The sequence below is a fragment of the Cervus canadensis genome, chromosome 17 (genome assembly GCF_019320065.1).
Source record: "Cervus canadensis isolate Bull #8, Minnesota chromosome 17, ASM1932006v1, whole genome shotgun sequence".
Lineage (NCBI taxonomy): Eukaryota > Metazoa > Chordata > Mammalia > Artiodactyla > Cervidae > Cervus > Cervus canadensis.
Window position 1 is genome coordinate 9517423 of NC_057402.1, and position 14531 is coordinate 9531953.

The following is a 14531-nucleotide window of genomic DNA, read 5'->3' on the forward strand; positions in this document are numbered from 1 at the left end:
AAGCCTCTGAGTCAAATAATTTACTTGGTGGCTCTCTCCCAGTGCTGATATTCCAGGGAGGTTTCCTACATTGATGTTTCCCTGCAAATGTTTCTCATCATTTCATTGTTTAGATGAACCCTAAGGGGATAAAGGCAGGTTTAAGGAAAAAGCCAAAAGGAGCAAAATTATGGAAAAGCACCAGATGAGAAGGCAAGGGTCAGTTTTGCACACTCACGTGTGTGCCCCACAGCCTGGTTCTCATCCAGGAACAGTAAAAGGGTGATTTGTTAATGGTATTCTTTCCAAAGGACAAGGTCACAGGCTTGGCTTGGCCACGGCATGGCAGCGGCACAGGGCTTCCTTCCAGTGCCCTCATTTTCATTTGTAAAACAACATGCTTCCAACAAAATCAGCTCCAATCTCCTCTAAGGGTCTGTGTAAGCTCTCAGCATAGAGCAGACACAAAAGGTATTGATGGGATGCAGAGTATACAACATGTGTAACATGAAACCTTTGGTGACAATAATCTGCTTTTCTTTTCCCTGAAGCCCTGAGTTCTGTAATTTACCAAGGCCAGTCCTCTGGTCTAACAGGACAGCCCCCAACGACCTGCGGGGGGGCTACAATTCATCTTTCCTTTCTCCTGGGAATCCCACAGCCTCTTGGCGGGTTGGGAAGGATGGAGCCAGGAACTGAGACCTGCAGGACCACCGAGCAGGTCAATCTTTCCCCCACTAAGTCCATCCATTTTCAGAGCTTTTCCAAGAGACATTCATGTAGACTCAGTGATCAACACAGAACAAGCCTCCCGAATGGCTCTGGGGGAATAAGCCATCCTATTACTTTTGCTTTTTTCAAAAAAAAAAGAAAAAAAGCAGCTTCTTCCTACCTCTGCCACTGTGCACTTCTGAATGGATGCTTTGTTTAAGCCCTTGCAGATGAATGAAGGCTTCTGGGGACCCCAAGGTGTAAGCGTGGGCTTTCTTCCCATGAGTCACTGTAAAGTTTACCTCCAGCTCCACTTCCAGCCCAGGTGGAGAAGAAACACAGTCTTGTTAAAAGATACCATGCACTGGAAGATCTCAACTATGATTCCAATTATGTCCATTTTTATAAAGGCGCCATTTTTAAGGAATAAAAGGTTCACAAGATCTCCTGGTTTGGAGGGAGTTAACAGCCGCTCCCAAAGCTGGCCAAGCACAGGTCTTTGGAGACGGGCAAGCCGGGCGCCCCCTCATCTCTCCCCCTCACTTCTTGCCAGTCCAGTCCACCCAGGACTCCAACTGGATCATCAACGCCTCTCAGCATTCACAACACTTACTTCCCCTCAAGAAATTAGAGCACAGCTTGATGGCAATTTTCATGGAAATTTTAATAGAAGAGTATGAGAATCACTCTTAATTCCTAAAGTTAAAAGGTCAGAGTTACTAAAAGTCCTTCTAGACTGAATGTCCGTGAACCCTCAAAATTCCTATGCTGACATATAACCTAACTCCCAAAGGGATGGTGTTAGGAGGTGGGGCCTTTGGGAGGTGATCAGGTCATGAGGGTGGACCCCTCATAAATGGGATTAGTGCACTTACAAAAGGGGGTCTGAAAGTGGGAACACAGCTGTCTGTGAAGCGGGAGTGGGCCCTCACCACACAGCGTTATCTGCTGCAGACTTGCTCTTGTCTGTGGGAGGACTTCTGCCTCCCACAACTGTGAGAAATCTACATCCATTGTTTATAAGCCATTCAGTCTACAGCATTTTGTTACAGCAGCAGGAACAGATGAACGCACAGACTTACTGCTGTTCAGAATAACCACTCACATGCAGTATCCCTGGGTTGGCAGTTTATTTTTTTAAAAAAACCCAAAAAACCCGGTTATCTTATTTTCTTCCTTGTCGATCATTTTTCTTAACAGAACAAGTTATGAAAAACTGGGGGGCGTGGGGGGGGGTTATATTACCTTTGCAGACTGACTGACATATTTGTGCAGGACCCATGAAGAATAACAATGATTCAAAAGCTCCCAGGTTTACTCCTGAATCAGGCAAAGAGCAAAGAACAACACAAGAAGGAATTTTGTTTACAACAATCTCGTAATGCGACATTGATTATGACGGTACAGTGGTTACGATTATGTTCACGACAGGATCTTCCTTGCCCAAACAGCAGACACGCTAAAATCACTTGGCTGCTTACAAACTGGAGGAACCAGTGCGAGCGGTCGTCTGAACAGCGGGAACCCGAACGGGTAAGGCTTCTCTGGCGGTGAGACTCGACACCAGCGGCTCCTCGCCCGGGGCCACCTTCCCTCACTTCGAGTCCTGGTCTTTCGTTTCATCTAAGAGGGCAGAGCGGATCCCCAGCTTTTTCAGTTCTTCCACCAGGTCCCCGTTCTGGTGCATCTGCAGGAGAATGTCACAGCCCCCCACGAACTCGCCGTTAAGGTACACTTGCGGGATGGTGGGCCAGTTGGAGTAGTCTTTAATGCCTACAGGGAAAGAGCATTGAAGGGTCATTGGAATGAGCAAAGACGAACCTGCATGACGACACGTCTCCCTGCTCTGAGCAGAACACCCCGTGTCCCTCCCTTGCTCACCATCCCTGGGGACAGCATAAGCTTTAGAGTCCAAGGAACCGCTGTTTAAACCTTGACTCTTTGGGACTTCCCTGATGGTCCGCTGGCTAAGACTCTGAGCTCCCAAGGCAGAGGGCCAGGGTTCAAGGGTTGCCACACGCTGCAACTAAGACTCAGCGCAGCCAAATAAATAAAAAACAACAACAACAAAAAAACCTGGACTCTTCCAATTATAAACTGAGAGGCCTCCGTCCTCTGTTTCTACCTTCACCCCACAAAGTTTTTATGAGAATCAGGTAAGGAAAACGCTCATAAACGACCTGACTCACAACTGACCCTGGATCATGGCGGAGAACTTGATTAGTTACACAGGATACACAAGGTGATATTGCCCATGCTGTGCCAGCCATGTTTTCAGCAAAATAAAAAGAGAGAGAAAGAACTGCCACAACTTTGATTCCACGTGGACAACTGAACATGGGCCCATCAGTGACTCACCGGGCCCCCACCTAATGTTCCCCACGCCTGTCTTGGCTGGTGAAGTAAGACACTGAGTCACTGGTTTTTATCTTTAATGATTCTTTTACCCAAGCAAAAGTCCCTCTCCTGTGTCTGCAGACTATGGCCCTGGCCCTATTCAGCCCCTCGATGGGACAGCTGAGCCGGTTCCGCTCAGAACTCATAGGGACTGAGGAAAATAAAGGAAGGGCCCAGGGCTCACGAAGGCCCATGTCCTGGGCCAGGCACAGAGCCACAGGCTGAGGGAGACCCACTCCCCGCACTAAGAGGCAAAGACAGTGGTTCCAAGGATACTCCAAGATGACGCACCTCCTGGGACAGGGCACCCACCTGATGATTCTGTTCAGAGCTGGGCCACGAGGGTGATGGTTATGAAAGAAATGTGGTTTCATCTTAAAACATTAAAAAAATAAACAACCCTTTTCTGAATTCCTCATCTTTTACTTTCTTTTTGACTCAGAGCCTGAGATTGAAGTGTACTTTTTTAAACATACAAATAAATGAAACAGAAAAGTCAACAGATTCTTCAAGCCAAAGATTATATTATGCAAATTTTAGAAATCGGTCAAGTGGTGGTTTTTATGTAAACAAATAATACAAAACCTTCTGCTTGATGCCCCATCATTTATTATCAGATGTGTTTGACCAAATAAAATGGCTAATATGAGTTATTTTACAAATAACAATCCCAAGATACCCATGTTTTTCTCTTGTAAGTCACTGCCTCCTAAAAAAAAAAACAGCAACTTTGCTCGCCAGGACAGCCCTAGAAGGCCACCGGTGGAGAGTTTTATCTTTCTTCTGCAGACAGACTTCAAGGATGAAGAAATGGTTACAATATTATAGGCTCTGAAAAGTTTGCTTCTAAGTCGCTCTGGGTTTCTATTTAAAAAAAAAAAAAAAAGTCAGCTGGAGGTTTGGAGATTATCAATAAAGGGCAAATTCCATGAACCATCAGAATGTCTTTATACTGGAATACTCTGATGAATTCAGGTTTTTCATCACTCTGATGTTTGGTATTACATAAATAATTACTTGGCATGTAAGCTGCATGTTTTGGATTTTTTTTTTTAACTCTATCCTCAAACACGAAGAGACTATCAGAATTTACTTATGTTTCCAATAAGTCATCTTTTTTACTTTATGATGAGGGGGATTAAGAAACATTTAGTATGAAATTTTTGCCTCTTCTAAACTTTCTTAAACATCTTTTACATTTATGTACACAAACCATTTATCTGCACAACACTATGGGTTTTTTATCCAATTAATAATACATGCATTAAGCTTTCCATGGCAATAAATATCTACTGATTCTTTTGATGAGTGCCTGTAATTTTTTTTTTTTTTTTTTTGCCGTGCCTTGCAGCACGTGGGATCTCAGTTTTTCCTGACCAGGAATTGAACCCAGGCCCCCTGCATTAGGAGTGTAGTCTTAAATCACTGGGCCGTCAAGGAAATCCCAGTGCCTACAGTTTTTGAAACATTCCAAAGGTGAAAAAATTTGCCATCTGAAGGCCACCCAAAACCACGTTTGATCCTAAAAAGTATGATGTTTTAAAATAAAACCTTTGTTGAATAAAAGAATGATTTGCTTTCATCAGTTGATTTATGCTCGACCATGGTTGTACCAGGCTCAACCAAAGCATCAGGCTTGTCCCATTCACTGAATATTATGTTGCTGCAGACCATGCATCCCAACTACAAGGAAGGAAGGGAATCCATTCTTACCACCAACACTGCCAAAACAAGTGGGCTTTCAGACCACTCTGAACATCCAACACAGTCACGTGCAAGGGAGACTGATGCCTTGCAAACCCCATGGCCCGTGAGCGCCCCGATCACTTACACCTCAAGAACTCAGAAGAACCCCCCTCGGAGCCCAGGGTGGCACTGTGACGGTGCCCAAGCTGCCCACACTGCCGAGAGTTTATCACAGTCAAACTCGCCTGCTTCCTTCATTTTTAGACTGTCAAGTGTTGTGGGTGGCTGATGTCAAAGCAAAGCTCTGGCATCTTTCCTAAAAACTATGCCATTTTCCATGTGTTAAAAAGTCTGAATACAAGTTTAAATATTAAAGGAAATACCCAATTGCTTCCTAGAGAGTGAAGTGAGAAACCCGAAAACAAAAGACTATGAATCATAAACTGCAAACTAAAATTCTACCAAGTCACAATCAATTAAATATGGCCAATTTTTCTCACCCTTTACATTTTCAGCGACTACAATGTAAGTGTCAATATTTGTGTAGTTCTTGCATCTATCGCTTGGAATAACTCAGAATCAGAGAGCAATTCTTGAAAAATCAGAAAATCATAGCCAAGAATGGATCTTAATGATAACCATATTTTATAGATGATAAAATGTGATTCTGTTTGTGACAGAAAATGCTGAATGCAAAGTTATATAACAGGTAAAACCAGGACTGGGACTTAGGAGTCTCACAAAATCAGTTCTATATACACCCACTGCTCCACCAAAAATTTTAATATTCCAAAGTATCAAGTCAGAGGGAATAAAATGTTCTAGAAAATTCCCTTCCAGAACTTTCAAAAGGTGCTTCTAAAATTCTTGACATTTCAGAACACTGGACGTCATTCCTGCTTCGGACAATCAACCATAAGAGCACCGTGATTACAGTTTTCTTTTTTCCCGGTAGAGTTTCAGGACACGAGCTTCAGAGTCTGATGCAGGTTAATTCCAACATTTAGGGGACTCTACTCCTTGGTGAGGTTACGTCACCTCCACTGGAGTCACCTAGTTCTCCATATTCCCTAACTTAAGAGTATGTTAGGACTGCTTGAGATAATGTGAGCTAAAAGCATAGAAAATAGCAGAGCTTCAAGAGAGGAAAAGTAAATCACAGTGCCAAGGAGGAACCTGGAGGAGGAACTGGCAACCCGCTCCAGCATTCTTGCCTGGAAAATTCCACGGACACAGGAGTCTGTGGGCTACAGTCCACGGGGTCACAAAGAGTCTGGCACAACTGAGCGACTAAACAGGCACAGGAGGGAACGAGGCTTTGGTTCAGGGGTCAGCCTGGCTGGCTGGCTTATAAATACAGCCTCAGGTAAATCGCATTTTAGTCTCAGTTTCCTTTTCTGTAAAATGGGAATAACTCTGCCTCACAGATTTATTATGAAGATTAAATAAGTTAAAACTGGTGAAATGAATTAAGCTCCCACAGTGCCAGGCGCACTGTGGCTTCTCTCTCCACGTCAGTATCCTCTGCCCCACTCACGGTGATGCTCTTCTGATAATATATGCAGTGGGGAAAGCAGAAGGAAAGAATGCTGGGAGAACACCCATGAAGTATGCCATGCAGTAAATAAAATACCATTTACTGAGCTACGGGTTCCTGAGTTCCATACGCTTTCATTTTTCACACATCTAATCTCATTTCATATGAGATTAGGTATGTATAACTATGTATGTTGTATGTATGTATGTATTATGTATACAACATACATATGTTGTATGTATGTATACAATATACATACATATGTATGTATGTATAACTAGGTATGTATAATCTCATTTCATATGAGATAGGTATATATAACTATCTTTATTTTACAAATGAAGAAATAAGGGCTCTTAGGTTAAATAACTTAACCAATGTCAAAGAGCTAGCATATGGTGGAGCCAGAATTTGTGCCCAGGTGCCTGGGAGTCCAAAGGCCAGGTTCTTGACCACCAGAGGTGGCCTCTGGCTGGGTCCTGGCATCGGTTATTCCTGCCCACCTGTGAGCCCCACCTGCATGACACACAGATCTTCAATCCATGGAACTGCTTCACATCTTAAACATTTATATACACACATGGCATTAAGTCACAATTACCTTTCCACAACTGGTTGTTGTTTAGTCACTAATTCAAGTCTGGCTCTTTTTTGACCCCATGGACCATAGCCTGCCAGGCTCCTCTGTCCATCAGATTTCCCAGGCAAGAATACTGGAGGAGGTTGCCATTTCCTTCTCCCGGGGATCGTCCCAATCCAGGGACTGAACCCGAATCTCCTGAAATGGCAGGTGGATTCTTTACCACTGAGCCACCGTTTTGTCTAAACATTGCCTTTTCTGAGATTCAGTCAGATTAAATACATCTAGATCTAGTTAATTTTTTCGCCATAGCTTAGTTTCCCATCACATCACACAGTTGCTTTCTTCAGTCTGCTGCTAAGAGACCAAGATCCGTTCTTGCCCACTTTTCATTACTACAAAGGAGTTGCACATCTTTACAGGAGTCTCCCAGTTCGCAGGCAGGGGACGGTCTCTCCGGCCCAAGGGGTGGCAAACCACAGCCTTCGGGCCAAACCCGCTCCAAGTCCTTGTTTTTATAAATAAAGTTTTATTGGAACTCCGCCTCTCTCGTCGGTCTAGGCGTCGTCCCTGACCGCTGTACACCGTTAACAGCAGAGCTGAACAGGTGCCAGCAGAGACCCCAGGCCCCCAGAGCCAAGTATTTACTTGCTGGCTCTTCACAAACGAAGCCTGTCGATCCCTGCTGTAGACTAAATACCCGGGAGTGAAACAAATGGGTCTTCAGGTCGGTTCACCTTCAACCTGCCCGGGTACCGAGAGTTTCTCCTCCAGAGGGTGGGCACACGTTATCTCCCTGCCTGCAGCATACAACCCGCCCTCCATAGACACGTAAGCACACTCCTGATCTGACTTCTTGCTAACATCATAGCTTTACTACGGCCTTAAAGTCCTTGACACTGGCAAGGCTGAGCGTATTTTCAAATGCTTAAGAACCATTTGACAAAGGATGATGGTTATTCATTCAACAGACACTGCTCTCGATGGATGCGAGGAATACAAGAGTGATCTGAGGAGGCAGAAATTCCAGTGTCTGTAATGTATTTACAAGGATGGAATAGAGTTTATGATAAAATGATAAAGAAAGGAAGCAGTTTTCACTGAGACACTCACTGAAAGCTCGCTTTGTATAAGCAAAACACACAGTGCTTCAGGAGTCACAAAGGACACGTTCCCCACTCTCAGGAGGGCAAAACGCTACACAGAGACATGTGTGATCTCAACTCTACTACAAAAAAAAAAAAAAACAACTGTTAGAAGCTAGATCCCAATGTTAATAATAATGGTTTATGGTTTCTACCAGAATTACAGGGGATTTTCATTTGCTTTAGGTTTTCATCATTGTTTTCCAAGTTTCTCCCATGAGCACATGTTTCTTTTGCAACTGAAAGTAAAGATTAGTCTTTGTTAAGACCAGGAGTGGGATATGGTGACATCTACCCACTGGGACCCTATCTCTTTGGATCCCACTGTGGTTGTCTTCGATATGTGCTCCAGGTTTTAAAAAAGGAAAAAAAAAAATCATGAGGAAGGACAAAGTGCAAAGCTGCCTCACAGTCACCCTGGTTCCCTGGGTCTCAGGTCTCAGTCTGACACCTCTGGGCACCACACTCCATGGACCCAGCGCCCAGAACTAGGAGACAGTGTCTGAGGGTCTTCCTCCAGCTCAGGCTCTTTATAAAGCTCAGCCTCCTCTGGCATAAGAAAGCAGGAAAGGCCGGTTTTGCAGGAGTCCCTCTCCTGTTGTGGTTTTCATTCTGTCTGCCCTCTAGGGAAAGACTGAAGGCAGGAGGAGAAGGGGATGACAGAGGATGAGATGGTTGGATGGCATCACCGGCTCAAAGGATATGAGTTTGCATAAGCTCCGGGAGTTGGTGATGGACAGGGAAGCCTGGCGTGCTGCAGTCTGTGGGGTCGCAAAGAGTCAGACATGACTGAGCAACTGAACTGAACTGAACTCTCCTGCTACTGGAAGTGAGCTTGGGTCTGGGAAAGGCACATAGGCATGACCTTGGTTGGCAAAAGCAAGCATCAGATAGCCTGTCAGTCTCTCGCGGTAAACTCAAAGCTGTGGCAAGCAAAAAGATGGAGTCTTCAAGTTTCAAAGCCTCACCCAGGCTAAACTAATCCCCACTGTGAAAACCTGCTCACAATGCCCTGCCCTAAATCTGGAGGTTAAGACTTACACTAACGCTTATTTTTCTAGGCAATGAAAGACATGTATTATGTTCAATATACATGTAACACATTCACTAACTAAAGTAATGGTCTGATGAAGGTCAACAGTCAAGAAATTTAGGGGTTAAATTCCCGTTGCTACTGTTTGAACACTTAAGAACAGAAGACTGAAAGTCAGACACAGAAGCGCTCTTAGCAAACACATTCTCACTCCTGCTCTTACTTTCAGTTCACTGGCCAGACTGCAGGAGGGCCAACCTCTGGTTATATTTAAAAACATTTTTTTTAATTGAAGTATAAATGATGCATAATGTTTCAGGTATACAGGCAAAGGGATTCAATCATACCATCCGCTGGGTATATTAAACAGGAGAACTGGAAGTCACAAACCGGAGGCTCTCAAAACTTTATGCTAAGCAAGATATCAACAACACAACGTTTTACTGAGGGCCATGGGGCGAGGCAAGGTCCCAGCTGAGAGACTGCAGTTACTCCTATCTTATCTTATAAGCAGAGACACCCTGCTGCTGGATGAAGACTGTAGCTCACCCTGTATGTGAAAAAGGCCAGCCACTTGGCAGCATTCCAGTGGATCAGGAAGGCAAAAGGATCGTGGGCATAATACATGGTAATATTACTTTTTTAAAATTTTTAGTCACTCAGTTGTGTCTGACTCTTTGCGATCCCATACCTCCTGGTAATGCTAACCTGCCTTCACTCCTCATTTCCACCCACCAAAACCAAGAGTTCTATAGGGATTAGATAATATGGGGAAAAATACTTTTAAAGTCATAGAGTGCTAATAATAAAACAGCTACCTTTTAGTGGGTGCCTTCCCTGTGCCAGGTGAGATGATGGGCACTTTCTAAAAGTTTTCCTTTCTCTTTGTTCCTCACAAAAACTTTGGCACATGTGGTTTCATTATCCTCATATTATTGAAAAGGAAAATGCAGTTTTGTGACTTGCTTCAGGCTGCAGAATGGACTGGCCAAAGGATTCTAACCTGAAGCCTTTCCCTGACACCCACCTGTCTTGTCCATGTTGGAATGACTATGACGGACAACTTCAAATGCAGAACAGCAAAATACAGAATTCTGCATGGAGACTACCATAGAACTTGGTGCCTTAAAACTCTCTCTAGGACACTGTCACTAAACAACCTCAGGAAGACTCAGGGAGAGCTCAGTCACTGAAAGTCTAACTGGAACGCCACCCTTCAGCGGGTACACGGACAGTCCCCCCATTTCTCTGCCAACCCCATCCACCCCAGCCAAAGGGCAGGCCCAGTGTTCCAGGCAAGAATACTGGAATGGGTTGCCATTCCCTTCTCCAGTCCTACTCAACTCAGGTGAAACAGAAGAACACAGGTAAGGTTCACAGCGGGAGACTCAACAGCAAAGGTGCTAATTAACTGTCAAGGCCCTCCTCCCTCCCTCCTGAGCCAGTGACAAGTCACAGACTCTGCAGAGTCTGCCCCAGAACCTGACTGACTCCTGGAGCTGCCGGCTTGAGTTAGCTAGGCCTCTGGGGTCATTCCTCATCCCTCTCCCCACAAACCTCTCTAAGATACCCTATCCCCCACAAAACTCCCCCATCCTTGAGTATCTGAACATAAATTTTCATGTCTTTTTCTCCCACAGCAGCAGACGTCAGCTAAGTAGACTCCAAAAGCTGAGTCAAGTCCCTTCTTGTAAGCAACGGCAGAGGACTGTCCCTGACCACCCCCAGCCTTGAGGCAGGACAGGCCAATCTCTGAACCCCCAAGCCTCAGAAAAGGGCAACCTCGGCCCTTCTCACACCATAAACAGCACCTGCCCCTTATCCACGGGACAAGCCACTCCCTCAAATTGTCCCCAAGTGCCTACTTCTTAGGGCCTCTTCCTGTATCCCTTTGCCCCGCTTACCCACTCCTGCAGAGCTGGGAGTCGGGCTGCTGACCATGTTCCTTGGACTCAGCCGAAGAGAACTCGCCCCGAAACGCCTATTGCAGCTCAGAGTGAGGATCGGAGAACCGCTAGTGCTTAACCCCGCTGCACAGACTGGCCCAGAGCCCCAGATCTTCAAAACCCAGTTCCAACTCGATCGTGCCCCCACCCTAGATGCTCTAATGCGGTGTGGAAACCCATGCCCTAGCCCCCTCCCCTCGAGCCCCCGGACGGACCTGCCCGACAGACCCTCGGCCCCGCAGAGCGGCCAAGGGAGGTCGCCCCCCAGCCCCGCCCGCAGCCGGCCCTGACCTTGCCGGAGCTGGGGGTCGTCCAGCACGTTGTAGGCCGCGTAGTCGCGGACGCCGTGCAGCCGCAGGATCTGCACCACGGCGTTGCTGAAGCCGCACTGGGGCTGCTCCGGCGTCCCCTTGAGGAAGACCACCACCTTGTCCTTCTTCACCAACGCGTCCAGGTGCTCCGATGAGCCGCTGCCGCCCGAGCCTGCAGCCCGCACGCCCGGGCCCCGGAGGCCGCCGCCTGCGCTGCGCCCCCAGCGGAGCAGAGCTGTCGCCGCCGCCGCCGCCGCCCGGCCCAGGGACCCGCTCATCCCGGCACGCTGGGCGCAGCCCTCGACCGCCGGCGACCTGGGCTAGCCAGCCGGAGCCTTCCCGGGGCTCGGCCCGCCCCCCGGAGGCCCTCATTGGACCGGCTCCGAATAGCTCTCCATGATTGGAGAGCGCTGGCCCGCAATTACTTGATTCTACCAATCAGATTGCTGTCCTGACCCGACAGGTTGAAGGCTGTCCTTACGTCTGAGCCACCACCCACTCCCTTACCATTGGCCGTCGGCAACCGCTTCTTCAATTGATTGGAGGAAGTGAATGTCCATCAGGGTCACGACGTTCTCGCGGTAAGGAGAGGCGAAATCGGAAAGACGACTTCCCTCCGAAGGGTAGACGGGCCTACTGGGATACTGCGGGAGGACTCGGGCAGGCGCTGGGCGGGGTTTTCGCAGCTCCGCGGAACGCCGGGAAGGGGTCACGTCCAGATGAGGGTTCCGGTTCCGGTGCAGACGGCGGCAGCGGCGTTGCCACGGCAGCGCGGTGGGCAGGTACCTGGGTGGTGAGCTCGCGGTGTTGGAGGAGTTGGAGTTGGAGTTGGCCTCGGTCCTGCGTTGTCCGCTTAGGTGAGCTGTCGGAGCTTCTGTGAGGCCGCGGCGGGAGCGGGGACCGCGCGGGCCTCTGGCGGCCAGGCCCGGCCGGGGTTACGAGGTCGGGGCGCGCGGGGCCTGAGTCCCGGCCCTCCGTCTGTCCCGCTGCCCACGTGGGAAACCCAGACCCTTTCTCGCCTCTGCACCTCGATTATTTCACTAAAATAGCTTTTAATTTTTAAAGTTTACGAGGCGCTCTTGTCTGTATGGTTGGGGCTTCGCTGACTTCTCCAGTCTACTTAAGCCTCTGGGCCTGGGCCCCAGGAAAGATGTGTTGAATGGGAAACTTAAGAAAGGAATTGGTTCGTTCGAGAAATGTTTTCCGAGCAGCTGCTGCGTGCAAGGCACGGCGCCGGGGCGAGACGTCCACTGAGACCTGTGCCCAAAGGTTGACAAATGAGAGGCGGGCACAAAGCAATGTGGGGGTACAGGGGAGGGAAAGGAAGCCTCCCGAGGCCCACCGCTTTCTCCATTCTTCATTGTGCATATCACACCTTGTCGTGCATCATTAGCTTGTTTGTTGCCTTCTCTCCCAGACCCTCGACTTCATTCACCGCTGCATCTTCAGTACGTAAAACGGGTGCTCTCCTTGGTGACAAGAGTGATCCCCGAAGAGCGGGGCTCCGTGAAATCGCCACGTGATCTGTAGTCTTGGTGTCGCACTGGGTTGATGGTACCCTGGAGCATCCCAGACTTGCAGAGAAAGCATTCTCCAGAGGAAGCTGAGGCATGACTGCTCAAGGGCCGGCAGGGCCATGTGCAATTTTCCTCTGATAGTTCCCAGTGCTGTTGCCACGGCGATGATGGCTGTGCCATGTCATTGTCTATCAACCGACAGGAAGAGAAACTTTGGCAGTCAGATATTGTTTAACAGATGAAGTGGTTTCTGTTGGACACTTAAGTACTGCTACAAATTACCTTTCTTTCTTTTTTTTTTTTTTTTAACCCTAAGTATTTTAAAAGTTGTGTCTGGAGGTGACCTTGTTCTGCATTCAAGGTTAAAAAATCTGAAAATTGGTATATGAGCTCTCAAATAATCATTGAGCGTGAAACTTGAGCCCCGTAAGCTGAAAATTAAACTCAAGACTTTGCTGAGAAATGCTCCCCAGTGACGTATTTATTTAATCCCCCTTTGATGTTATTGATGTTTAGTACTTTACTAATGTGGGACCCACTATTGATCAGCTTCTTAAAGAATCCTTTTTTCTCCCCCAGAGTCATTGATTCCAGGTAAATCAGAGGAACAGACATCATGAACAGAAATAATACAGGAAGTGATGTGATGTGGAAGTTTAACTGTTGTTCCAGAAGTCCAGCATCTGTGGCACGTAACATTAGGGACTGTATCATTTGCATGGTCACCTAACTTTTACTCATATTGGGTTGGCCAGAAAGTTCATTTGGTTTTCCTGTAAGCTGGGAAAACCCGCACGAATTTTTTGGCCAACCCAATACTTACAGTAAGTTTTGTGTTTGTTTTTTGTTTTTTTTTTTAATAAATATTGAGTTTGTTCCAGAAAACCTAAATTGTTCATTGCCTACTCTAAGCTGCCTGATTCTCTTCTTGTGTTCACTGGAATAGGGAGAAGAATTTGCAAACCGGTTATGAGAATCCGAAATGTAAAACTGGGTCATGGGGAGTAGCCTGTTGTTTACCTGGTGTGTAATATTGGCTTTGCCAGTACAATTGACAGACATTGTATTAAATTGAGAATATAGCTGTCATTAAAGACTTAAGAATAATCCTTGAGCAGGAAGAATATGAACTCTATGTTTTCCAAACTTACGGTAGAGTTCCTGGTTATAGTCAAGTATGGTGAGACTGTGAAAGGCAAGGATATGGAAAAGCAAGCGGGGGTTCTTTCAAAGAGCAAAGTGGGATGGCTTTGATAGGATGATGAAGGGAAAGAGATCATGTATCTACACCAAAGAAACAAACAATACACCTAAATTTAAGTTTTTTAATAAAGTAACCTAAAATATAAAATGTTGTATGTGTTGAATCTATTCCTTTCTGTCTTTGACTTAAAACCACTCATCAGGTGTTGGCACCAAACATCAGTGATTTAAAGAATCAAAGAAAATAGTATTCAGAATATTTCCTCCAAAGCACCAGCCTCTTGTATATAACTTGGCATCTGAATTACCAACTTTCTCACTGGAGACTCTATAGTGAACCTATGACAAAAATACACTTTTGAAACAGTTGTAAGGAGTCTACATTTGTATGCAAGTGCGTTTGGGGTTCTGAACAGGGACGTCACCCTCTTTATCAGTTTGTGATCTCTCCCTTGTGGACATTAACAGGGAGGTGGGGGTGGGAAG

At 46.6% G+C, this 14531-nt stretch overlaps 1 protein-coding gene, 1 long non-coding RNA gene and 1 other non-coding gene across 3 annotated transcripts; 2 read left to right on the forward strand and 1 right to left on the reverse strand.

The window, feature by feature from the left end:
• Window positions 1-1805: 1805 nt before the first annotated feature.
• On the reverse strand, window positions 1806-11675 carry GLRX5 (glutaredoxin 5). The gene is made up of 2 exons (XM_043490323.1): window positions 11306-11675; window positions 1806-2463 (listed from the first exon to the last, which is right to left on the reverse strand). Exons 1-2 carry the CDS (start codon window positions 11601-11603, stop codon window positions 2285-2287), a joined length of 477 nt encoding a protein of 158 aa, XP_043346258.1. The 5' UTR covers window positions 11604-11675; the 3' UTR covers window positions 1806-2284.
• Window positions 11676-11758: 83 nt separating this feature from the next.
• On the forward strand, window positions 11759-14193 carry LOC122455305. The gene is made up of 2 exons (XR_006273635.1): window positions 11759-12182; window positions 13422-14193. It is a non-coding gene; the product is annotated as an uncharacterized LOC122455305 (long non-coding RNA).
• LOC122419903 lies at window positions 12847-13121 on the forward strand. Its single transcript, XR_006263110.1, has one exon.
• Window positions 14194-14531: the final 338 nt, after the last annotated feature.

Bases quoted from the DNA above. Each gene is read 5' to 3' on its own strand.
- GLRX5 (XM_043490323.1), bottom strand. From the start codon at position 11,603: ATGAGCGGGTCCCTGGGCCGGGCGGCGGCGGCGGCGGCGACAGCTCTG. The intron at 2,464-11,305 runs GTCAGGGCCGGC...CTTTCCCTGTAG, and splicing joins CGACCCCCAGCTCCGGCAAG to GCATTAAAGACTACTCCAAC.